Raw genomic sequence first — 27,665 nt, forward strand, 5'->3', positions numbered from 1 at the left:
AAGAGAGTCTAATAATAAACATGATACTATTAATTCTTGTTGCCTCCTCCTTTCACTCCCTTTTACTTTCTTCTGCTCAACAGCATTTCTTCTAGTCATACTTCCAAGTGGGCCCATATATTCTACTGAGTCAGTTGTCACATTCTTACAGAAATTATAAATGCCTTAAAAGCCCTATACTTATATGAAATATAAAAATATTCTTGTCACTTCCCATCATAAAAGCAAATTACAGAACAGCACTGACTGTCATCACATTTAACCCAAGACTTTTAGCCTGCACAATTATAATTATTAATGTAGTGAACAGATCCAGTTAGCATAAGATCCAATTCTAAAATGTGTACTCATAATCTTCTTTGAAATTGAGAGACTTCACTTAAATAACCTCTAAATTCAGGATTCTTTAGGGTCAGCAACTCGCCTATCTACTAGCTCTAAAATAAATCTATCAGATTTTGAAAACATGTGAAATAAAAATACATATGAAAAACTACAAGAAATAAACGTAAGGTAGGAAATCTAGACTGACCATTCATCTAAAAGAATGATTTTATACCTCAGAAGAAACAATAAACTCCCAAATTTATGCTTTATGAGAGTTAATGAAAAATTCCTACTCAGCAATACTTGGGTCATAATTTTAGAAATGTTTATTAGGCCATCCAAAATTCCCATTCAAAAATTTCAGAATTAGGGGTACCTGGGTGGCTCAGTCTGGTAAGCATCTGCCTGGGGCTCAGATCATATTCCCAGGATCCTGGGATTGAGCTCCATGTTGGGCTCCCTGCTCATTGGGGAGTCTCCCTCTCCCTCTCCCCTGACTTGTGTTCTCACTTACTCTGTGCTCTTTCTCTCAAATAAATCAATCTTAAAAAAAAAAAAAAAAAAAACTTCAGAATTAACATGTATTTAATGAAAAACACTATAATGTATACATGAATGGTTGCATTAAAAACATAAAATGTCTAAATTAATACTTATTTAATAAAAGACATTGCAATTTAATTTTTATACATAAATACATCAAATACAGCAATTCAGTTCCATAAAACTAAGGTAGACAAATGAACTGCCTTAAGGGAAAAAAAAAATCCTAAAATTCAGTTGCCTCATGATTCTCTTTTAAGATGGGAAATTAGAGTACAAGAAATATACCAAATAATAAAACCCCATATTCTTTAGGAAACAGTTCTGATATGAGTAAGTGAAAAATAACTCTCAAGTGATGGTTAGGAAGTGATGCCAGTCATTTCAAAATGGTGACAAAAATATGTAGGAGAGTAACTAAAAGGTTATATATTCAATACAATGTTAGTACAATTAACTTTGGTCAATTATTCTCCTTGCTTTAAAGATAAGAACTAGCTTCCAATAAAACCAGTAATTTGGTAATAACTATTTCGTGTTGATAATAACTACTCTAAGTTTCCTTTAACAATAACCGGGAAATTCTATTATTTATTTAAACACGTGGACTTAAGCAATGAGTTTTTCAGAGTTACATAAAATATAAAATACTACAAAAATTATTTACCCAGGATTCTCTCAGTTGATTCTAATACCTACCATCTGTGCTAATTTACAGTCTGCAATAAATAATCCCAAAGAAAAACATTAAGTTGCAATCTGTATAGTGTGGATATTTATATTTTTGTAGCCTAACCAGAAAACTGGTAATCTTTATTTAGTAAAAAGCATCCCTCCATAAACCAGAACAGTCTATTCTCCAATTGTGGATGAGCCCTAATTCAATTTTTAAAAATCGTTTAACATCTAAGTATGTGGGAAAGCATTCAAGATGTATCATTAACTCAGAACAAAAACTGACTGCATATACCATAACCCCATCTTTGTAACAAAACAACATCTATATATACAAATTGTGTAGCAACATGTATGAAAAGAGGTAGGAAAGAATGATAGGATTATGGGTAATTTTTCTTACTTAGTTATATTCACTTTTATACATTGTTAATGTATTGTCCTTACAATATGAAGAAAGGACTTTTAATTAATAAACTTCATTTTTTAGGGAAGTTTTAGCTCATAGCAAAATTGAGCAGAAACTAGAGAGTTCCCATAAGCTCTTCTCGTCCCCCACATGATAAAACTTCCCCCACTATAAACATTCAGCACCAGAGTGGTACATTTGTTACAATCAACGAACTTTTACTGACACATCATCACCCAAAGTTCATAGTTTACAAAAGGGTTCACTCTTGATATTTTACATCCTATGGATTTCATCATATGTATAATGACATCTACCACTGTAACACCATACAGAAGAATTTCACTGCCCTAAAAATCCTCTGTGCTCCATTCATCCCTCGCTCCCCTCTAATCCCTGGCAAGCACTGATCTCTGACTGCATCTACTCTCTGCCTTTTCCAGAAATGTTACATAGCTGGAATCACACGTTATGGAGCCTTATCAGACCGGTTTCTTTCACTTAGTCATATGCATATAAGGCTCCTCTATATCTTGCCATGGCTTGATTGCTCATCTTAGCATGTGATCAAGACCGAGAAAGTTATATACTACCTACAGACACCTGCAAAAATTCAAGATAAATAACAATCTTGTACTCTAAAAAATACAAAGATAAATAAAAGGAATTCTGCCAATAAGAAAGGCAACTTAAAAAGAACTTAGATTCAAAGAACATTCATTCATTAATGAGTTATGTAAAGCGATCACTGTCCATTTAAACATCCATATTTTCTTTGATCAAAGACAGTATTTTTAAGTATTTTTGTGAAATGTTTAGTTATTAAAAGCCTAAAGCCACAGAAGTAATACTACAGCATACAATTTCTCTAAGGTTTATTCATCTGTTACACCCATAATATTCTCCTAAAGCTTTTTCCGTATTTTGATTAAGGAAATAACCTGATTCTCCTAGAGCATTACGTAGGCTATGAATGTAGTATATTTTCCTCTATAAATCATTCATATATATATTTGTATGAATATATATAAAAATACTGTGTTACATACATATATATATGTAACAATACTTTTTTAAAACTGAAAAATAATGCATCTAAAGGAAATGCTAAATATTTTTAGAGATTCAAAACCATAGTCTTTCCAGAATATAGATACATACACACAACTAAAACATAAACATTATTTTTAAAAGGGTGTTTTAATAACATAGTACCAAAAACACTTCACTATGTATTTATTTTTTGATTATTCAATAATCTTAATTCAAATAAAATTTTATAATTTGCAGAGATTTTCTTCATTCCTAAGAACATAACTGATTTGTACTGATACATGAAAAATAATAAGCTGTATTATTAATATTTCCTCATCACTTTCTTAAGACTAGACAATCAACAATTTAATCTCTATTTGTAGCATGTGTCTATTTCTGTGGTGCAAATATCTCCATGTGGTTTTGTGGTACAAAATTACCCTTATTTTGAAAGGCAGGCTTCAAGCTGTTAACAGGATGCCTAATAAAGTATCATCATATTGATTTCAGAAAAAAGTAACCTGAAAATTTTAATAGTAAAATATAGCAAAATAAGTAGAAAATGATGAGTTTTCAGGATTTGTTTCTAATATGGTTTAAATTTATGTTACGTAATTTAATTTTTAATAGGTTGGATTTGATAACTGCCTTGCAAATTTCCTGAACAATTAGCAACTAGCTCTTTCAAACCAGCCCAAGCCAACACTCAGCATACCACTAAATCTATGAAATCCTGACTTCCCGCTCCTCACAGCTCCTTGGAATCATTCTGCTTCGCCAAAACAATTCACATCAAACGTCAACTTGCTCCACGCTTTACTTAGCAAAACTTTACTTCTTTCTACTCATCTCCAAGGAGGTTCATTCATCAAGTAATAAGACATGAGTTGTTCTTTATGAGTGAGGAAATAATTAAAATTTTACAAATAGAAACAGATGATCATACACAGTCCAGTGGTTTTCAACTTTGGATTAAAGTCGGATTCAACTTTGGATTAAAGGCTTTTAAGGAAGAAACAATATGATTCTACACAGGCTCTTCCATAAAGTTGGAAGTGAACATTACATAATATCAAAACCAGATAGCACATGAAATGTTCTTGTAAAATTTTAGCAAATAAAATCTATAAAAAGGACAATACATCATGCCAAGTGGTGATCATCTCAGGAAAACAAGGGCTAACATTTTTAAAAAATCAATATAATCCACTAATATTCAGATTAAAAAGCATTCTGAAAAATCCAACTACTATTCCTTTTTAATAAGAACTCTCATTTAAATAATAAAGGGGGAGACTTGGGTGGCTCAGTCGTTAAGCCTCTGCCTTAGGCTCAGGCCATGATCCCTAGGTCTGGGGATTGAGCCCCACATCTGGCTGCCTGCTCAGCAGAAAGCCTGCTTCTCCCTCTCCCACTCCCTGGCTTGTGTTCCCTCTCTCGCTGTCTCTCTAACAAATACATAAATAAAATCTTTTAAAAAAAAAAAACACAAAAAACTACAGGTCTCATCATACTTAACAGTTAATCTCTAAATGCTTTCCTGCTAAAATCAGGAACAAAGCAAGGATGTCTGCTCTCACTTCTTTTCAACTTTATACTGAATATTCTAGCCCACACAATTAGACAAGAAAAAAACATAAAAGGCATTGAGCCCAGGAGGAGAATTAACTCATCTTAGATCTCAGACAACAGGTTTGTGTATATATAGAAAAGCCTATAGAGACTACAAAAAAGATTCAAGAACTAACTAATAAGTTATTTAGTGTTTCCCCCCAAAGTCTATATTACTTAATATATATATAAGTAAAAGCAACCAGAAACTGATTTTTAAAGTAGGCTTCACAAAGAGCATGGAGCCCAACACAAGGGCTTGAACTCACGAGCCTGAGATCAAGACCTGAGCTAAGATTAAGAGTCTGATACTGGGCCGCCTGGGTGGCTTCCCAGTATCAGACTTCCCAGTATCTCTGCTTCCTCCTTTCTCTCAGCCTGCTTCTCTGCCTACTTGTGATCTCTGTCAAATAAATTGGAAAAAAAAAAAAAAAAAAAAGACTGGTTTGGGGCACCTGGGTGGCTCAGTGGGTTAAAGCCTCTGCCTTCAGCTCAGGTCAAAACCTCAGGGTCCTGGGATTGAGCCCTGCATCGGGCTCTCTGCTCCACAGGGAGCCTGCTTCCTCCTCACTCTCTTCCTGCCTCTCTGCCTACTTGGGATCTCTGTCAAATAAATAAATAAATAAAATCTTTAAAAAAAAAAAAAAAAAGAAAGAGTCTGATACTTAACCAACTGAGTCACCCAGGTGCCCCAGAAACACATTTTTTAAATACTATTTTGCATCAAAAATTATATAATACTTGGGGATTAATATGAAAAGAAATGCAGAAAAATAGTATAATCCATAAAACTTATAAAATCACTAGGCTATACACCTGAAACTAATAGAACATTGTGTCAACTATATTCAGATTAAAAAAAAAAAGTTTGCAAAGTCTCAACACTGGAAACTATAACATATACTGACAAAAATTAAAGAGCTAAATAAATGGAGACATGCATCATCTTCACAAAACAGAAGATTAAACACTGTTAAGATGTTAATTCTTCCCATACTGATCTACAGATTCAGTATAATAATTTCAACCAAATCCCAGCATGTAATTTTTGCAGAAATTGACAAACTCATTCTAAAATGTAAATGGAGGATGTCACCTGGTTATCTCAGTCAGTGGAGGAAGCAACTCTTGATCTCAGGGTCATGAATTCAAACCCTACACTGGGCGTACAGATTACTTAAAAATAAAATCTTAAAAATAAATAACAAAATGTATATGGAAGTATAAAGGACCTAGAATAGGCAAACAACTTTGAAAAGTAAAAACAAAATTAAAGTTTACACTACCTGATTTCAAGAGTTACTGTAAAGCTATGGTAATCATGGCAATGAGATATTAGCAAAAAGATAAACAGATCGAGAGAACAGAAGAGAGTCTAAAAGTAAAGTCACATATATAAGGTCAATTAATTTTTCAACAAAGGTGCCAAGGCAATTCAGTAAGGGAAAGGGGAATCTTTAATAAACAGTACTGGAACGAAACTGCCGAATTCACACGAACAAGCCGCAACCTTTACCTCATACCACATACAAGAATTAACTCAAAAAAAGTACCATCTATTAACTTTCATGCATTATTAATTCACCAATAATCACAACTATTCTAGGTTGTCGGGGTTTTCATCATCTCTCATGTTAAGAGAAGCAGGAGGAGCTGTAAATATAACACCTATTACTGTGCAGCTGACCATTCCACAAACTTAGAGATAATACAAGAGAAACCACTTTCCCATTTCTCTAATGAATTCTCACACTAGCAGTTCCTTTCTTTCATTTCCTACTTCCTCACTAAAACAGATACAAAATAAACAAGAAAAAATGGTTTGGGATTTTTTCTATTTGTACTCCTATCCTCCAAATTCACTGTCAGCCTAACTCCAAGAGTATATTCACATCCCTCTTAAAAAGACAGCTATAAAATATCCAGGCAAGCAAGAAAAAAACCACAGATGGAGAACAAAGTTTCCACCCTGTTACATACTCGAGATGCTATTATGTAGTCAAGACAGAGCTATCCAATACATCTGGCATGTGTTCAAGGATAAACATGGAAAGTCATTTGTCTATCCACCAGCATTCTCCTTAGCATACTGATCACCAAAGGTCACTGTATCCCACTGCTGCAAATCCTCATTTGAATTTTCTTCCCTACAGTAAACCTACTAAAGTTAAGTGGGAGAAGGCAAAAACGAAAGCAAGAGCACTATATTCACAAGGACGTCTACAATTAATATCAGAAAATTTACTTCAAGCATTCTCCTAAAACTGCTAATCAGTAAGAAGTACTAACCAAAGAAAAGCATTCTAAATCAACTTGCTAGGCAAACTAAAAGATGCATAAACAAGAATCCACAGCAGTGTCTTCAAACCTACCAGAAATGAAAACATCTTTGCTGCTCTAAACAAAGAGTAAATATGTCAAGAGTAAATATGTTCAGACTAGGAGACAAATTGCAAGGGCAGCTGTAAAAAGATCACAGATCACCTAGATAAGCTACATTGTTAGAAAGTAAGCACATCAACAATTGAGACTTCTTAACAACTTTGACAAATCCACTAGAAAAACTGGACTCAACCAACTTGTTTAAATTTGGAAAGAAAAAAAAAAAAAGAAACCTTAAAGTAACATTCTAATACTTCATACAAAATAAAGTAATTCACTTTTTTCCTTCTCCTACCTTCTAATTTCAGGCTTTCCCTCACTACTGATAAATAAAACCAAAGAATTTAATATTTCACAAATATAATGTCTTGAGTTTATGTATAGAAGCAAAAAATCATGTGTGTATAAACTAAGAATATGCATCAAGAAAATATAAACACTAATCCACAAAACTGGTTTCTGTTGCTAGAAAACTGAATCTGATAGTATCAAAAGCTAAGAATTTAACTAATGAATCTCTCTTCATAATGAACAGGTTTTCTAATTATTTTAGCTTTTCTATTTATTTAGAAAACAATTAAGTCTTTAAATCTTGACTGATATCAAAGTCTGCAAGTAACCAAAGTAACTATCCCATACTTTTGACCTGAACCACATAACAACAATGTTTAAGCATCAAATATACTCAGTAAGATACACACTTAAAAGGTGTTAAAACTAGTTTGATATATCTGAGAACCAGGGTTTACAATTCGGAAAAGCCATATCTAAAGGTACAAAATTCCATTAAAAATAGCAGAGTAGGAGTGCCTGGACAGCTCAGTTAGGCGTCTAACTCTTGATCTCAGCCCAGGTCTTGATCTCAGGGTCATGAGTTCAAGCCCCATGTTGGGCTCCAAGCTGGGCATGGAGCCTATTTTAAAAAAAAGAGAGAGAAAAGAGAAAAAAAGAAAAAAAAATAGCAGAGTAAAACAGAAAAAAACCTTAGTAACCAAATTCTAAAACTTGATAAGGCACAAAGAAAAGCTCCATCCAGGACAGGGTTCCAAGGTGCCAGTATCTTAATCATGAAAGAATTTAAAAGGCAGAGCCAATGCTGACTCACATTGATCCCAAACAGATAGCATCAAACAACAGAGCTAATCCTTAACTTTCTGGCAAGCATAAATGCCTAGGAGAGTACCACTCTACTCACAGATGACTGCCAAGAAAGTGGTGCTTTGTACTAAGCGGAAAAGGTTGGAAGGGAAGGGGTGTCAGCTTTAAAATAGTTCCTAAAATAGTTGCTTAAAAGGATAAAGAATAAGAACTTACAAAGGCTTTCAGTCAAGCTTGGTTCCAGGAAAAGGATACTTTGGCCCTATCTGAAAGCAAAAACCAGCCATTGTAAAACACAGATACCCAGATTTTGTCAGCAAAAGGAAGAGTATTGTTCATCATTTCCCACAAAGGTAGCAGAGTCTTTAACTTGGATTCCTACTTTTTTTCCTGGCAGGTAGATAACTCTGCAAAAGCAACAAAGCAAACTAAATATAAAACTCTTCTGAATTTCAATCCTGCAGTCAAAATGCCAACTTCACAAACTCAAAGGTCACAGAGAAACAAATTTCCTGTTTTGTTACTTAAATTCATTACCTTCCTCCTAAACTAACCAATACAGAATTTCCTTCTTGTTTTGAGGCTGACAAAATGAGGACAGTATACTTGCAACATACTAGGAACAACAGGCAGCTCCCCAGAGTCAAGGAATAGAATTTGATATCATTTCCTAAAACCCAATTACAGGGGCGCCTGGGTGGCTCAGTGAGTTAAAGCCTCTGCCTTTGGCTCAGGTCATGATCTCAGGGTCCTGGGATCGAGCCCCGCATGGGGCTCTCTGCTCAGCGGGGAGCCTGCTTCTTCCTCTCTCTCTGCCTGCCTCTCTGCCTACTTGGGATCTCTGTCTGTAAAATAAATAAATAAAATCTTAAAAATAAAACAAAAACCCCAATTACATATAATCTATGTCTATTATTTCTCCACTTGAGAAAAATCTAAATATTATTATTAGCAATTTTCCAGGAAAATGATACTTTATTTAGAGGTTATTTTATAAAAAGAGGAAAGTACAATGCTTTATAAACATTTGTCAAAAAAATGCATTATAAATATCTGTCAAATATCCATTATTTCAATTATTAGAACAGTGTTCACTGCCCTAAAAACCTTATGGTCTAGGAAAGATAAGAAAAATGTAAACAATGACTATTATAAACATTTATGTATTTCCCATCTCTTTCTAAAATACATGAAGGATATTCTACATTGTTCATAAATAATTATAACTTAATGATCCATGTGTACAAATTCCATAAGGGGCTACCAAGAAGAATAAAATACAAATGGAGAGGTAGTATCTGACTGGTCTGATGGATTAACTGTGAAATGTGCTAAGAGTACTGTAATTCTAAAAGTAAAAGTGACTGAAACTTGTCTATAATTTATAACTTGTCTATAACTTGTCTATACACATATACATATACTATGTGTTAGTATTTCTATCCCTGTCCTCTTACTAGCATCCTAACAATGAAAGAAAAAGGAAGAGTTACAACTATTTTTCTAAGATATAAATAATGATGGATAATGTCCCATATGGCTTTATTTAGTCTTCACCCTATTAAAATATGGCTCTCTCATCACTCTAATGAAAACCGTTATTCTTAAACATAAATGACAAAAAAAAAAAACCATAAATGACTTCAATATTACTAAATCAATTTTCAATCCCCTTTTTAGTCAGCTCATCCTATATAATTTCTCTGATTTTAAAAACTGAGGACCACCCTCTACTTCTTAAAACCTGCCCTCCCCTATCTTCCCAATCAGATTATAAATAGGTTGAAGGAAGAGAGTTTGAGTGGGAGAGGTAAGAAAACATGTATTGAATGCCCAGCCTGTGTACAAATACTGTGCTAGATGATATGCACACATTATCACATTTAACGTCACTAAAATTAAAACTATGTGTTATTAATTCCCACTTTACCAATAAGGAAGCCAAAGACCAGAGAGGTTGTAAAACATCCAACACTTCATTGTTAATAAGTGACTAGAAACATGACTCCAACCACAACATCCAAGATTCTTCTACTAAACTGTGACAAATTTAATTCTAAAATATAGAGGAAAATGCAGAATAATAATCTTTCAATCTTGGAGTGCAGAAAACTTTTCTAATGTTCAAGACCATAAAAACAAAAGAATGACAGATTAAATGATACAAAAAAAATTAATGTCTGTAAGGCAAAGAGCCAAGTCATACAGTCAGAAGATCAAAAGGAAATGGGAGTAAAGTCTCTGTAATATTTATAATGGATAAATGAGGTAATGTTTCTAAAATATAAACAGCTTTTACAAACCAATAAGAAAAAAATGTAAACACCCCAACAGAAAAATTGGGAGTAAAGGTCATGATCAGGCAAACCACAAAAGACTGGCTCAAAAAAAGTGAAAAGAAATACAGCCCCCCAATTAATCAAATAATTGCAAATTTTAAAAAGCATATGACTTTATTATCAGAATAGGAAAGATTAATAATAAGTTTGGGAAACAGGCACCCATTACACAGCTGATGTGAATATAGTTCTATACATTTCTAAAGGGTAACCCAACAAGATGTATCAAAATTTTAATGTGCAATCATTTTAATCCAACAAGTCCACATCTAGAAATTTATCCTTTAAAAAAGTGTGAAAGGGGAGCCTATGTGGCTTTGTCAGTTGAGCATCTGACTCTTGATTTGGGCTCAGGTCGTGATCTCAGGGTCGTGAGATCAAGCCCACACTGGGCCCCATGCTTAGTGTGGACACTGTTTAAGATGCTCTCTCTCCCTTCCACTCTAAGGCCCCCTCCCTCTTAAAAATAAATAAATAAAAATAAATAAACAAGTAAGTGTGAAGTGTATGTATGAATCTTTCCTCTGCATGAGTGGTGATAAATGTCCAAGATAAGGAAATAAACTGCCAATCAGTAGGGGACTGAATTATAGGACATCAATAAATGAATTACATTTCAGCCCTTAGAAAGCATAATGCGTGGAAATGTAAAATGCTGCCGCTGCGGCTGTGAAAAAATTTGTCAGTTCTCAAAAAATTAAAGTAGAACTGCCATATGATCCAATAATTACACTCTCAGGTATATACCCAAGAGAACTGGAAACAGATGTCCATACAAAAATGTGTACATGAATGTTCATAGCAGAATTATTTATAATAACCAAAAAGTAGAAACAACCCTATCAGCTAATGAGCAGATGAACGAAATATGATATACCCATATGACGTCATATTACTCAGCCATAAAAATTAATACTATTACATGCTACAACATGAAATAATCTTAAAAACATTACACTAAGTGAAAAGAAGCCAGACACAAAAAGTCACATATTGTATGATTCCGTTTATATTTAATGCCTGGAATAGGCAAATCCATAAGAGGAAAAGTAGACTAGTGGTTGCCAGCAGATGAAGAAATAGGCCAAAAAGAATTGCTAATAAAGATAAGGTTTCTTTTGAGGGTGATGGAAATGTTCTAGAATTAATAGTGATAGATCACAAAAAAAAAAAAAAGTGATGGTTCACAACCTTGAAATACTAAAACCACTAAAGTGTTTATTTTAAAACAGTGATTTTCAATATTATGGTGATCTCTCACTTTTTAAAAAATGCTTACAACTTTTTAAAAGCATAAGGCATATCTATTGATGGAAAAAAATGACTGTAATATGCTGTCAAATCAGAAAACAAATGTAAAAAAACAGTATACAGAATCATTCTACTTATATATGTTTTTGGGTTCTATACACATATTGCCCAGAAACAGACAATGGTTCAATACTACTAACAGTCTTGATTGCAATGAGATAGGATGACCAGGAAATTATGCTCTTCAGTATTTTTTTATATAAGGACATGTATTTCCAAAAGCAGACATGAAAAAATATTGCGGGGAGGGGCAGTACTATAACAAAAATACACAAAATAGATGGAAACCAGGAAATACAAGCAAAGATTACTAAACTGGGGGGTCCGTAAACCTCAGGAAATCTATAAATTTGCGTAAGAAATAAATTACATCACCATTTTCATTAATGTCTAATGAAAATGTAGTACCTCTTTTAATTAGAGCTAAGACACCTGCCATGATATTAGCAGTACCTGTGATTTTGGTCACTAACACAAGTTATATTTTCGTATCACATTACAGTTGTTACAGATATCTCAAAATATCATCTGTACGTACCACTACTTCAAAATTATGTTATTATGCTCACTACTAGATCTTGCAATTTAAATGTATTGATAAAGAGGCACATATATCACAAATTTTTTATAAATTTTACTACTTTAATGTAACAGATTCCTTTTCAATCTTATTTTCTTTCATTCACTTAAAATCATTATTCTAAAAAGGCTCCACAGCCGTTTCCAGTCTGCCAAAGGGTCCATGCCACCAAACATTCACCTATATCCAAATATACCACTCATCCATTAGAGGCAGGAAGGGCCACCAATCTCGAGGATATTCTAATTATTCAGGCATAAAGCAATTAGTGCCTAAATCCAGGGAAAAACAGAAATCATCCCAATTTTAATTAATTTGTCTAACAGAATTCATAATTTTCTTCCCCAAATTGTCTCTCCCAAATTGTCTTCTGGTTTCTCAGTCATCTCTGACTTCTTCCTTCACTGAATCACCACTGTCACTTTATTAAAAGCTCTAGCTACCCCAACTGAGAAGAGATTTCTTGACTTATCACTTCACATTTTAACTCTTTAAAAAAGAGCTTCCCTCCTTCCATTCTAATCTCAACTGATTCTGCATACCTCAACCATATAATCTTCTTAAATAGTTATTCCAAACTGCCACCAACCTGCTCAAAATCACCCAACGCTACCAGTGCATTTAACAGTCATATTGGTAATTATGAGATTCTAGAACCATACTTGCACTCACTATTAATCAAAAGTAATATATTGCTATGTTCTATAAAGTATCATCTAAAACAACACTGTAACAAAATTCAGGCATTAGTAAGAGAACCTCAATTTATAGATGTGAAAGACCACCCGCTGCTCTAGCGTTGAACATGGGATAAAACTAAAATTCCTTACCTAGGCATTCAAACCCCTCCCTAATAATCAGGTTCCAATTTGCCTTATCAGCCTCCTTGTCACTGAAGCTCTGGAAGTTAACCAGAAATTAACTCAATTTCCCTCTCATACTTGAAGCTGGACTTGGCCTTTCTCCTACTACATATTTGTTGATGTCATTTCTACCATTTGCAATCCCATTTGATTATTCATTCATTTAGTAAACAGTAACTAAGACTCTACTATATACTAAACACTTGGTACACTGATACACAGTAGGGGTTTAACCCCTACAAACAGTTGGGCTACACATGGAGTTATCTCCGCCCTTAAAAACTCACAGTTTAATGGAAAAATAGAAACAGAAGCCAAGTAAATACAAGACAATATGGCAAAGGTTATGAAAAAGGAATGCACAAGATGCTAGGAAAGCACAGAGAAAGAACGTAAAACAAAGACTGGAAGTATCATCAGGCAAGATTTCTCAAGTAGGAATAATATAAGGTAAATTATTTAAAAAGTTAATGAGGTCATCACGTGTAAAGTACTGTAGGCACATACAAACCATAGACCAAGCTGTAACTCACTGAGTATGGCAAGCCTAGGAAGTATGTTCAGGAGAGAGGAGTAATAAAATGATAAAACTGGAGAAGTACAGTAGGACAAGATCATGATGGGTCTTACACATAATCCTATGAAATCTCCACTTCCTTCTAAAAAAAAAAAAAATAAGGAGCAGCAGGATATCCTGGAAAGTACACAGGTTTAGGAATTCCAAAGACCTCAATCTGAATTTGAGCTCTGTCGTTTCCTTGTTATGTGCGTTTCATCAAATTTGCCTCTCTGAGCTTCAGTGTGCTCAACTATAAAACAGGGATTAATAATATAAATTTTGCCAGGATTCTAACAAGAATTCATGTAAATCTCCTAGTAGAGAGGTCAGCAAACTACAGCTTGGTTTGCCAGCAATGAATGGTTTTACGATCTTAAGGTATTGGTAAAAAAAAAATTTAAAACGACAAAAAATGAAAAATAAAAAACAAAGAGTATAGGTTAGAGATCTTAATGTGACCCACAAGGCCAAAATATTTACTACGTAAGGCCCTTTACATAATACCAACTCCTGTCCTTAGCACATAGGATGTAACCAAAAAATAGTAACTATTACTATTCCTGAAGGATTTTAAGAAAACTTGAGCACCGTCAAATGAATTTTGCAAGGATTTCTCTGTTGACGGTGTTTAAAGAAGCAGAAGCTCAAGAAGCAATAACGGATGCCAGGAGAACAAGCAAGAAGGATGCTGCAGTGTCCACTCCCTTTTTTCTTTCCTTCCTCCTCCTAACCATACAGGAGAGATCAACTTCTACCTCGTCTTCATCCTCGTAGATTATGATACAGCACTTAATGGTCTTTGTTAGTTAGCATATTCTGCTTAGGCTTTCTATTTATTGGGGGCTTAGATCCCTTATAAGTAGTGTAAGTATTTTGGAGTCAAACAGATCCTCTTCTAAACACTGATTTCACCAATACTTAGGACTTGTTTTTTAACTTGTATGGATCCTAGTAATAAGAAACAGAAATGGCTAAATTATATTGAGTTCTAAGCTTTGTTTTTTACTAAGGATGTGCCACATACTACTGTTCTAAGCACCTTATAGATATACTTGATTTAATCCTCACAACAACCCTGCAAGATAAGAACTATCATTATCTCCCATCACACATGAGCAAACTGAAATATGGAGAAGGGAGTTTCCCCAAGAGCTAGGAAGTGAAGGATCCAAGGGCTCACATTATTAACCACCTAATGAATGATAATCATACTCCACAGGATTTTCATGAAAACTAATTCAGATTACTATTTTAAGGGAAGGGGATGGCTTTTCACAATCCTTAGATCTCAGCAGTCCAATAAATATCTGTTCCATTTCTTAGTAAAAAAAAAGATTACATTCCAGGGGCGCCTGGGTGGTTCAGTGGATTAAGCCTCTGCTTCAGCTCAGAACATGATCTCACAATCCTGGGATGGAGCCCCACATCGGGCTCTCTGCTCAGTGGGGAGCCTGCTTCCCCCTCTCTCTCTGGCTGCCTCTCTGCCTACTTGTGATCTCTGTCAAATAATTTTTTTTTAATTTTAAAAAAATAAAAATAAAAAAAAGATTACATTCCAAACCTTATTGCCCAGAACCCTGAATACAATAGCTCGTAGCCAGTACAGACTTAATATTTATTAAGTAAAATATACTTTAAAGTGATTAAAATCCTTGTGCTGTTTCAAGATCATATTCTATATATTCATAATATATTATTTCATAAATCGCAGAAGATTGCACTGACAGGAAACTACAGAAGAACACAGTCTTGCTAGTTTTTTAGTCTTAAATATAAACATTATGATCAGACAGCAATGAATATATACATAAAGATCTCAAGAAAGTCATTGTACAGAGAGACATTACAGTTAGTATCCCTATATTTAGTTCTATTCTCTTAGTAGTATTTGTAACTGGTATTACATAACTGATCTATGTTACTCATTTAGGGAATCTATTTAAGTAACATGGGAAGGGAAAAAGATTCTAAACTGTAAGATTACAGACAGATTCTAAACTGTAAGATTACAAAAGATGAATATAAGAAGATAAAGTGCTGTAACTTCAACTTTGTGTCACCAATTAGTGTCACTATTTTCTTCTGTTAATAAACAATCTGAAAGCCCCAAAACACCTGGCATCTATTCAGTACGAATGAGTCCCTCACAGAACAAAGTGAACTACTCACTTCTTCAAAAAAAATAAAAATAAATTTTAATCTGTAATGAGATTTTAATGTGGTCTGAAAAAAAAATGAAATACATCCTGCTACAAAAGAGAATACAAAACAAAAAATCTATTACCACTTTCTAATTCTGACTTGTAAACAGGAAGACACTTGGCTAACCCAAAATTATTTAACTTCTGCAATGTATAACATGAGGAGAAATAAATCTTTTCAAAATATATTTTCTAATCTGGGGGTGCCTGGGTGGCTCAATGGGTTAAAGCCTCTGCCTTGGGCTCAGGTCATGATCCCAGGGTCCTGGGATCGAGCCCCACGTTGGGCTCTCTGCTCGGCGGGGAGCCTGCTTCCCTTCCTCTCTCTGCCTGCCTCTCTGCCTACTTGTGATCTCTGTCAAATAAATAAGTAAAATCTTAGCATATTAAAAAATATATATACACACACACACACACATACATATAATCAGAATGTACACAATTAAAACTCCAAAAATTAAAGGGTAATCACCACTTCAAATGAAACATAACCTTACTTTGCAGAACAGAATTTCTCAAGAAAGCTATCAAGTTTTTTTTAGAAAACTTAAAAAACAAAACCACTCATGCTGAAATATTTTGGGGAAAAAGTCAGTTAACAGCCAGATTCATGGTAAATATGGACTTCTTCATTAACCATACACTCAATAATTACAAAAATGTGTTTCCATCTTTTTAATCCTATGATTAGTTCTTCATTTATGATTTAGTTTTCTGCTTAACTGTGTCTCCCACCAAACTAGCTACCAATGTAATCAGAAAAAAAGGTTCTTACTAAATGTTTTTCAAAAGAAACAATATTCTCCACTCCTCAAGAAAGCTGAATTATCCATAAAAATCTTCAAATTAAGAGACCTCCAAATGCATGTATGGATGGCATATACATCCATCCATACATATATAACTGCAATGGGAAGGCAGTTAGAGGACACTAAAGGAGCAGGGAAGGGAGGCCATAAGGGAGAGGGAAAAGGAGGTGGTGAAACCTAGCTCCTCTTTCTCAAACAAGTTAAGCATTATTACCTACCACATGACTTGACAGAGTATCTTCAATTTTGTAATCCCCTCCTTCATATCCCTCAAAACTCAACCCTAACACCCCAGGATCCCTTCATGAGAGAAATACTCAACAAACTAGGAACAGAACTTCATCAACCTAACAAAGAGCATCTACAAAAACCCCACAGCTAACATCATACTTAACAGTGGAAGCCTTAATGCTTTCCCCCAAGATCAGGAGCAAGACAAGAACATCTATTCTCCACACTTCTTTTCAACAATGTAATGGAGGGTTCGGCCAAGTCAATTAGACAAGAAAATGAAATAAAACACATCCAGATTGGAAAAGAAGTAAAAACTATCTACAGGTGGCATGACCCTTGTTACACAGAAAATGAGATGGGATGAACTAAAATATTAGGCCTAATAAACAAGTTCAGCAAGGTTGCAAGATTCAAGATCAACAGACAAAAATCAATTGTATTTTTATACACTTGCAATGAACCCCTTCAAAAAATTAGGAAAATAATTCCATTTATAATAGCATCTAAAAGAATAAAATATTTAGGAATAAATGCAGCAACAATTAAATAGGCAAAGAACACTCTTTTCCACAAATGGTACTGGGACTGGGTATCTATATGCAAAAAACAATGTTAGACTCCCTACATCAGATCATATGCAGAAATTAACTCAAAATGGATCAAAAATCTAAATATGTGTTTAAACTAAAAAACTCGGGGCGCCTGGGTGGCTCAGTGGGTTAAGCCTCTGCCTTCGGCTCAGGTCATGATCTCAGGGTCCTGGGATCGAGCCCCTTGTCAGGCTATCTGCACAGCGGGGAGCCTGCTACCCCCCCCCCCCGCCTGCCTCTCTGCCTACTTGTGATCTCTCTCTGTCAAATAAATAAATAAAAATCTTTATAAAAAATTATAAATTTTTTTAAATGAAAAACTCTTAGCACAGAAGGATATATCTCTACGACCTTAGATTAGTAAATAATTTCTTAGACATGACATCAAAAGCACAAGCAACAAAATATTAGACTTTCTTCAAAACTTAAAACTTTTATTCTTTAAAAGACATCATCAGGGAAGTGAAAGGATAACTCACCAAGTTGGGGAAATATTTGTATCTATAATATTTGTGTCTGTAATATATAAAAGACTCTTACAACTCGGTGATCAAAAGATAGACAACAAACAATTAAAAAATGGGCAAAGGCTATGAATACATACCTGTCAAAAAATATATGTACAAATGGCCAATAAAAAAATGAAAAGACACTCAGCCTCTTCAGGGAAATGAAAATCAAAACTGCAATGAGATACTACCTAACACTCAGGAGGAGAGCCTTGATCAAAAAGATAGTAACAAACGTTGACAAGGATGTGGAGAAACTGGAGCCCTCATGCGCTGCCGGTAGGGACATGCGATGGTGAGGATGCTTTGGGAAACGGAAGTTCCTCAAAAGTTTAAACACGAGAGGCACCATGGGCCACCTGGCTTGCTTGGTCTGTAGAGCATGTGACTCTTGATCTCAGGGTTGTGAGTTTGAGCCCCACGCTAGGTGCAGAGATTACTAAAAAAGTAAAATCTTTAAAAAGTAAAGAAAGAGAAAATAAACATAGAGACATACAATCCAGCAATTCTATTCCTAGGCATATACCCAAGAGAACTGAAACTATGTACACAAAAACTTGTCTATGAATGTTCATAACTGAATTACTCATAATAGCCAAAAAGGAGAAATAACTCAAATGTCCATTAGCTGATAAACAAAATGTAATATATATCCGTATGATGGCGTATTATGCAGCCATAAAAAGAATGAGGTACCTTGAAAATGGGAGCACTCGGGTGGCTCAGTCATTAAGTCTCTGCCTTAGGCTCAGGTCATGATCCCAGGGTCCTGGGACTGAGCCCCGCATGGGGCTCCCTGATCAGCAGGAAGCCTGCTTCTCCCTCTCCCACTTCCCCTGGTTGTGTTCCCTCTCTCATTGTGTCCCTCTCTGTCAAATAATAAATAAAATCTTTAAAAAAAAAAAAAAGAAAGAAAAAAGAAACCATGAAAATGGGGTAAGTGAAACAAGCCTGTAATAAAAGACATTACGTTAAGATTCCATTTGTACAAAATGTTCAGAATAGGCATATATAGTCAGAAAGCAAATCAGTGATTGCCCAGAAATAAGGGTATGGCAGTATAGGGGTATGGGAGGGTACTCTTAAAGGATACAGGATTTATATCTCAGGTGATATAAACGTTCTAAAATTAAGATGACGGCTGCAAAACTGTGAATATACTAAACACCAGTGAGTTACATATTTTAAATGGGCAACTTCTATGGTTTAAGTGAACTCTATCTCAAAAAAGCTGTTACCAAAAAAAAAAAAACCCTCTCAATTTTTTAAGTAGTCCCTGGCCCACCCACCATTCCATTTCATGTTACTCTCTCTCAGAATGTCTACAAACAGTTTATACTGTAGAGACTTGGGTTTGTTCATTCATTGTTTTTGAAATAACTAAATTATATGTTTTATCTCCATTCCGCATAACCTACAAGCTTTACAAGTCTTCTACTTCTTTCATACTTTAGAACCGAGTATAATAATGGATATGGAATGGGCCCTCAAATAAGGGCGTCAATTTTCAAAGTACAAAATATTAACAATCTGTACCATGGAGAAGTTAACAAGACTACTCAAAAATCTTCCATTGGAAGAATACAGATATATATTAAACTCCTCAGATACTTAACCAAACTGTTCAGAATAAAAATAAGTGAAGGAGAACATAGAGCTAAAGTTTCACATTACAATAATGCTAGGTAATGAAAGAATAAGTTATGATTCAATTAAAATTAAAGTTGTCCAGAGATAAAATTCATTTAATATATTAGAGGCTCACTGTTAGCACAGTTAATCAAAGAAAGTTGTAGCATTTATCATGAAACAGCAGCACAAGTTAATAATTAAACCTTTGTTGTTTACTCGATTTTGTTGTTCTCAGGGAAGTCTCACATATATTAATTAAAATGACTCTAGAGGGACGCCTCCGTGGCTCAGTGGGTTAAAGCCTCTGCCTTCAGCTCAGGTCAGGGTCCTGGGATGCCAGGGTCCTGGGATGGAGCCCCGAATCTCTGCTCAGCAGGGAGCCTGCTTCCTCTTCTCTCTCTGCCTGCCTCTCTGCCTACTTGTGATCTCTGTCAAATAAATTAAATCTTTAAAATAAAATGACTCTAGAATTATAAGAACAGCTACAGCAAACAATAAAACAAGTTAGGTCCACCTAAATATTTCCTTAAAGTATAAAGTAATAATAATAATTTATCTTAAAGAGAAAGTGAAAATTCAAAACTGTGTTTCCCATGAAACCCTAAACCAGAAATTGAAATTTGAGGTCAACTGATTTCAAAGTACAAAGAGAAAAACTCAAAGAGCCAGAACCCAGCAGATCACAATGACAGTTGATAGCTAGATAGTAAAGGAGAGACCTACTGAAGGTTATAAAATCCAACTGTTATGTTCTCTATAAAATCTGTATCCTTAAACAGGTAGATTTCACTTGTTCAAACTCATAGAAGAGAGTTCTTCCTCCTTTGTGGCTTTAACTCCTTCCTTCTCTCACCCTCCTACCTCCACGGCCCCAATTTTACTTTTTGAAGATGGAAAGCAATTTTTAAGGATTATAACTCACCTTTCTGACATAATTTCATAAATATATGCTACCATCTAAAACAACATCATGAAATGCCCTAAGCTGTCCACCATCTGGGGACTACATTCCCATCCCCTTCACATTCAAATAAGGCTCTGAGACAAATTCTCACCAGTCATATGTGGGCAGATGTTTGTCACTTTAAGTCTGGTAGTTCTTAAGAAATGGCCTGTAAGTAACATGCAAGGCTCCAAGGCCCTAAAGAATGCCAAAGCCATAGATGTTAAGGAGTGTGGGTCCCTCAAACGCCACATGGAGGAAAGCCACAAGCCTGCTAACCAGGAACACCTGCAGAGAACTGTTACATGTGAGCAAAATACAAACTTACATCTGTTAAGCCACTGAAATTCTGGTGTATTTATTACCTTACTAGCATTATCCAAAGTAATACATGCACAAAGTCTGAAGTATTTCAATTCCCCCTAATTAAAGACATTTGTAAGGGTTATTTTGGAAGGATTGTTTAAAAGCCCTTTAAGTAACATTAAATTTTAAAATCTAAACAATTTTCCACCTTGATTTTTTGTAACATAATTACTTTAAACAATGATAGTATGAAAAGTTCCACTGTTAATAAATTTTACTGTCCACAGGTCTTAATATTTTAGTTCAGTATATTTTCATGATTTCATGATTACAAAGAAATGTCTTCTCAATTTCCCAAATTAAAAAATTTGGGAAAAAATACAAAGTATTTTAAAACATTGTAATTCATAAATGTCTGATTTGTAATATCTAATATCTAGCTAAAGGCAAAATTCATTTCTATTTTATAGTTCTTAAAGTATTAAAAACTATCCATAATTTCAGTGTATCTATTTCTTTACTTATTTTATTACCATCTATAATTCTTAAGGTAAGAATTCTTCCTTCAAATACAACCATATGGCAGATAATTCTGTTTGTTGTAAATGCACACATACTCATAAGACACATACTTTAATAAAACCATGACATTTTGCGTTCTAAAGTTCTCCCTACTATCCTTCACAAAAGTGTTAAAATTTTAGTACTTTACAGATTTTTTTCAAGTTTAATATTGCTGATATAAATAAAAATAAGGCCTAACTGGGAAACGTGTCAACAGTAAACAGAGGTAGTACAAACTTAACCCAATGAAACTCCTCCCACATTCTCTTCACCCTGCCTTCACCAAAGGGGGAAAAAAAAAATCCTTTCTTAACCTCTCCATTGCCTTTACACTAAACTCCATATCATTCTTTTTTTCCCATCAGAATACAATTAAAATTAAATGAACAGCACATTTACTACTCCACGCAGAATAAAAATGAAAACCTATTGAAAACTGAGGATTTTTCCTCAAACCATTCAGGAAAATATTCGAAGAGGTTTATGTTTACCAAATCAGTCAATGTGAACTAAAAGAATTACACAGCAATTTTTTGGGCACTATTCTTTGTGAATCTATAAAGGTAAATTAGACTCTAGTTTCTTGATCCATTTTAATGCTTGATTGTATTGGAATATATGTGCTACATACAGTGTAAACAATTTTTTCTAGGGGGATATAGCCAAAATTCATAAAAAGCAGTGAAATTGAGAGACAGCCTATTCAAAAATATGGGGAACAAGAAGTATGACTAGATAGTCTCTATAAACTAATATACTAGGTCACTTTAGTAACGGTCTCGTTTCTATGAAAGACAAAAAATACATTAAACGTTGTTTATATATAACTTAGATATTACCAAAGGACTGTGAAATGTTCTATTGTCTTGATTTTTAACCTACAGTACATAAAATTGCTCTCCGCTGTCAGATGGCTATTTGGACTTACACACGGTTTCCGGTGCCCACAAGCAGGGCTGCAGGAGGAGGAATATTTAACTAAGCATCTACTATGTGCCAAACGTGTCTTCTCATTCGACCCTCAGGACAACCTTACTATAAATGTATTATCTCCTTATTACCGAGGAGACGACTGAGGTCTGCAGACATTAGGTAAGCTGCTAAGGTCAAACAGCTGAGAAAAGTGGCCCAGCCAGAGTTCCGAGGCCTGTAAAACAAGCCCGTCTTTCCACGCAGCCACCTAGGTTGTTCTCCGCAGCCGTCACAGGGGACAGCTCTCCGCTCCTCCGCGTCCCTCCGCCGGCGTTCCCAGCGAGCGGCCTGGCACGCTTTGGGAGACCGGGTTTGGAACCGGAGCTGCCCGCCACTCCGCAGAGCGCGGTCCGCAAAGATCATCTGGTCGTGACTCCGGGGCTGCAGCTGCACGAGCTCAGTCCGCGCACACGGACGGAGGATGAGCCGAGAACCACGCGAACAGCATCTGTGCTGGGGTCCACGGGGCACTGCACACCTCCCGGCAGCCGTGTCCCGCCCAGACCGCTGTCGGGCGGCCTTCCGAGAGCACACACCGGGTCCACAAGAAAGGCTACTCGCTCGGGTTCCGGACACGGTGAGCGACACTTGTTGGTCCGCGCGCTCCGGCCGGACACGGAAGACCGCGACAGAAAGCGCGGGGGTAACCGTAGTGCCGGCTGCCGGCGCGCGCACGGCTCGGCGGGGCTCCCCCGACACAGCCGTCGCCGCCGCTAACCGGGTCGGGGCCGCTGACAGCCCCGGGAACTTCCTCTTCCCCGCGACCCGCCCGGCGCGGCGCGCACCCGCCTCTCCCCAGGAGGCAGGATCAAACCATTCCGAACGCACAAAACCGCCCCGGCCCCAGCGCGGCGACCGGGAAGCCGGGCTCCGCTGCTTCCTCCGCCTCGCAAGGAAAAGCTCCCCTCAAAAGCGGCGCACGGACTCTCCACGCGAGAGCATCCGCGACGCGGGCGGCGAGCCCGCCTCAGCCTTCCACCGGCCTCCGGGGAAAGACGGAAGCAGCGAGCTCGAGCCGCGCGTCCCCGAGAGCGCCGCTCGCATTCACTTTCCCTCGGGTCCCACCGCGGGCGGGGGCCGGGGCTGGCAGCTCCAACGCCAAAACACGCCTTCGCCTCTCCTCAGCAGACGCGGAGGCGGCCGAGGCGACGGCGATCGGCGCGTCCCGCCTCCGACCCTCACCTGCCCAGGCCCGAGGCAGCGCGCTGGGCCCCCGCGGGCCCGGCGTCCCGGGAGGCGTCCAGGCAGGCGTCCGAGGAGGCTGGCGGGAGGCGGGCGCGCCGGCGGGCGGGCGGGCGCCGAGGCGGGTAGGCCGCGCTGCAGGCCGGCGCGCTTCCTGCCGGGCCCCGGGCTCAGCGGCGCGGCCCGGACCCGCGGCTCTCCCGGCCCGGCCGCCCGCCGCCCGCCGCGCGCACACTCAGCCTCCCCGGCCGGGCCGACGCCGGGCAGCTCCCACCGGCGAGCACCGGAGCCTCGCCACACCGGGGGGGGGGGCCACGCCACTCGGGGGTCCCGGACACACGAAATCCGCCCCCAGAGTCCCGGGCCCTGGGCGCGGACCCCCCCCCACACACACACCCCCGGAACCTCCGCCGCCGCCGACAGCGACGCGGGTCAGCCCCACGCCCGACACACACCCACTCGCTCTGGGTCCCCGGGCCGCCTCCCCGCCCGCCCGAGTCCCGACTCGCGCACCCACACGCGCATTTGTCCCTCTCCCACCTCATGTCCCCGGGGACGCGCGGCTCTTCCTGGCACTCCGGGTGCACTGGAGGCACAAAAACACTCTACCTCATTCTCTCCGTCTGGCCCGGGAGGAGCAGCAGCAGCCATTTCCCCGCGGCCGGGACACACACACACACACTCACACACACACACACACACACTCACACACGCGCACGCGCGCGCGGCCCCCACAGATGCTTCCCCTCCGAGCCGTAGCCGCAGACGCAAACACAAACACCCACGGGCGGGCCTCGCTCCCGCCCGCCCCGAAGGGAAGCCGTCGCGACAGGCAGGGCCCGGACCCCGCTCGCGGGCCGGGGGGGGGGGGGGGGCGGGGGGCGCCAGGCGCGCGGGACCGGGGTCGCGGAGGGCCTGCGCCCCCTCCTCACCTGCATTCAGCGCGCCGGGGTCCGGGCGGCGGCGGCGGCGGCGGCGGCGGGGCTGCTGGTGCTGGTGCTGAGGCGGCGGGGGAGGCGGCGGCGGCGGTGGCGGCGGGGCTGAGGGCAGCAAAGACATGCAGGCAGCCCGCCGGGGGGAGAGGCACCGGCCGGAGGGGACGCGGGGCGGGCGGGCCGGGCCGGGCCGCCTGAGGAACAGCAGAGGCGGCGGCGGAGAGGACGGCTGACGGGAGCGGGGAGACGGGCGGGGAGGGGGACGAGGGCCGCGCCGCCGGGCTTCGCGGACGGTGACCCCGGGCGCTCAGCAGAGGCCCCGCGGCCGCCGACGCGAAGGCCCCCCGCCGGAGGAAGCTGCGCCCCCACAGCCTCCGAAGCCGCGGCTGTTACTCCGAGAGCGGCGCCGAGCCCGGCCTTGGCCTTGGCCTCCCGGCGCTGGGGCTGCTGCCGCTGCGGGGGTTGCTGCCGCGCCTGCTGCTGCCGCGGGGCCCGAGGCTGCTGCGCAGAGACGCCAGCTTTCGGAGCCTTCGTTCTCGCTCACACACGTTCACACCCCCGAGGCCGGGGGAGAGGCGTCCGCGCGATATCGGTATTGAGATTAATAACAAGGTGCAGAGAGTGCGAGAAGGAGGAGGGTTGATTGACGTGGAGGGGCTGGCGAGAGTCAGTCACTCCCCTGCGCGGGGGGGAGGGGCGAGGCGAGGCGGGGAGGAGGCGGAGCTCCAGGTCCGCAGCTCGGCCCCGCCCCCGGCCTCCGCGTTCGCCGCGGCGCGCGTGCGCGCGGGGCTGCCAGGAGTTGTGCCCATTTTCTTGTTCAGCTTTACCGCCTTTTTACTCGCTTTTCTTGGCTCGAGTGGCGAGCGGACCGGGGAGACTGGTGGCGTGTCAGAAACCCGCGTCCGCAGGGCCCTGCTGGGGAAGAGACCGGCGAACCGGCCTCACCCGGCGCTCGCGCCCGCCCTCGGCGCGGCCTCGGGTCCCAACGAGACGCCAGGTAAGGGGCCGTGACGGAGGCCGAGGGGTCCCGACACCGACGGGCTGTCGTGCGCGTGTGGTTTATGAACGTGACACATCCGTGAGTTGTGCCGCGAGAGGTAACTTAAAGAGCCTCCGGCGCTCGGCAACCACGGCGTCCTATTTCTCCGCGAACCTCCCTTCTCGCGATAGAGCGCGTTCCTGGGGCCGTGCCCCGCCGCGGGACGGGGACCGCACGGCGCGGGAGAGCGCGGGGACGGGGACCGCGCGGCGCGGGAGAGCGGGGGGACGGGGACCGCCCGGCGCGGGAGAGCGGGGGGACGGGGACCGCGCGGCGCGGGAGAGCGGGAGGGGGATGGGGACCGCGCGGCGCGGGAGAGCGGGGGGGCGGTCGGGGACCGCACGGCGCGGGAGAGCGGGGGGTGGGGGGGGCGGGGACCGCGCGGCGCGGGAGAGCGCGGGGGCGGGGACCAGGACCGCACGGCGCGGGAGAGCGCGGGGACGGGGACCGCGCGGCGCGGGAGAGCGGGGGGACGGGGACCGCGCGGCGCGGGAGAGCGGGAGGGGGATGGGGACCGCGCGGCGCGGGAGAGCGGGGGGGCGGTCGGGGACCGCACGGCGCGGGAGAGCGGGGGGTGGGGGGGGCGGGGACCGCGCGGCGCGGGAGAGCGCGGGGGCGGGGACCAGGACCGCACGGCGCGGGAGAGCGCGGGGACGGGGACCGGGACCGCACGGCGCGGGAGAGCGGGAGGGAGGCGGGGACCCCGCGGCGCGGGAGAGCTGGGGGGGGCGGGGACCGCACGGCGCGGGAGAGCGCGGGGGCGGGGACCGGGACCGCACGGCGCGGGAGAGCGGGAGGGGGGCGGGGACCCCGCGGCGCGGGAGAGCTGGGGGGGCGGGGACCGCACGGCGCGGGAGAGCGCGGGGCGGGGACCGCACGACGCGGGAGAGCGGGGCGGATGCTCGCTAGCTGGATGGGACCGTGGCATCTTAGTTTCCGGGCTTTAGTTATGTTTCTGCGGGTCAGCTCCTGCGCTTCCCTACCCGTAGTCGAAACGAGACCCGCCCTGCAGGCGGGATCGGCTAGTGCGGTGTTGCGGTCCCTCGGTGCAGCTCCCGGCGTGCGTACTCGGAGGCGCCACACGAGGCTGTCTTAGCCGCTTGAGTTTTCCCCCGCTGCGGTGTTGTTTAGCGTACTAACCGTGTTGTGTTGCTGGCCATTGATTAGGCCTCATTGAAGGCCGAAGGCCCTCATTTCCAGGGGGCGGGGAGGGGGGGGGTGTGGTATATACAAATCACCGTGGAGCCGGAGCTCGTCAGAAATTAGGAGTCACCATTGCAAAAGAGCAATTGCACCACTTTCATTTTGTCGCGGAAAGTGAGTAACTGAAGAAACCCCTTAGGATATAGAAGACTGTGGGCGACTTCGTTTTCTAACCGTGTTGAGTTTCTGTTTCCCTCTCTAGCACCCCCATTCCAGCTTCTGGGACAGGTGTCCACACGGCCTTAATCCTGGAGGAAGCCTCGATCATTCCCAACTATCCTGAAGATTTAAGCGTCTTCAAATACCTGTGGATATATAAATTCCTAGTTATCCACCTATATACAATAACGAAAGATCTGGGGCACCTGGGTGGCTCAGGTCATGATCTCAGGGTCCTGGGATCAAGTCCCGCATCAGGCTCTCTACTCAGCAGGGAACCTGCCTGCCTCTCTGCCTACTTGTGATCTCTGTTTGTCAAATAAATAAATAAAATCTTAAAAAAAAAAATATGTAGGAGCTACTATGTTCCAGACATTGTATTTAGCCTCAGAAACATAAAGATAAGCATATACAGTCCCTCTTCTTAAGTAGCTCACAATGATTGTAGGGGAAACAGACTCTAAAAAAAACAGGAAATTCTCACAGAACAACCAGAAATGAAATTATGAAAGGTAACACAAAATTAATAGTCACAGCATTACCCAGGAGGACAGGCTGATGGCACTGGCATTTTTACTGGAGCCATATGATATATGTCAGTCTCACAGGCTGACTGGCAAGCAGTGATGGGTCAGGAAAGAGGGGATCCCCTTGG

General features: G+C 41.0%; 1 protein-coding gene across 5 annotated transcripts in view; it reads right to left on the reverse strand.

Annotated features, from left to right (window-relative positions):
• Nucleotides 1-24,996, reverse strand: part of CNOT6L (CCR4-NOT transcription complex subunit 6 like) — a 125,690-nt gene extending 100,694 nt beyond the window's left edge. Inside the window, exon 1 of one of the 5 annotated variants that reach the window (XM_047719620.1) lies at nucleotides 24,607-24,996. Coding sequence is in view for 3 of the 5 variants with exons in the window: in XM_047719618.1 (XP_047575574.1) it covers nucleotides 24,284-24,288 (5 nt within the window). In the remaining 2 variants the exon portion in view is untranslated. Of the gene's footprint in view, nucleotides 1-23,674; nucleotides 23,695-24,214; nucleotides 24,439-24,606 lie in introns of those variants that run through there. The other 4 variants (XM_047719618.1, XM_047719619.1, XM_047719616.1 and 1 more) reach the window with 4 other exon arrangements.
• Nucleotides 24,997-27,665: the final 2,669 nt, after the last annotated feature.

Source organism: Lutra lutra, chromosome 2 (genome assembly GCF_902655055.1).
Source record: "Lutra lutra chromosome 2, mLutLut1.2, whole genome shotgun sequence".
Taxonomy (NCBI): Eukaryota; Metazoa; Chordata; class Mammalia; order Carnivora; family Mustelidae; genus Lutra; species Lutra lutra.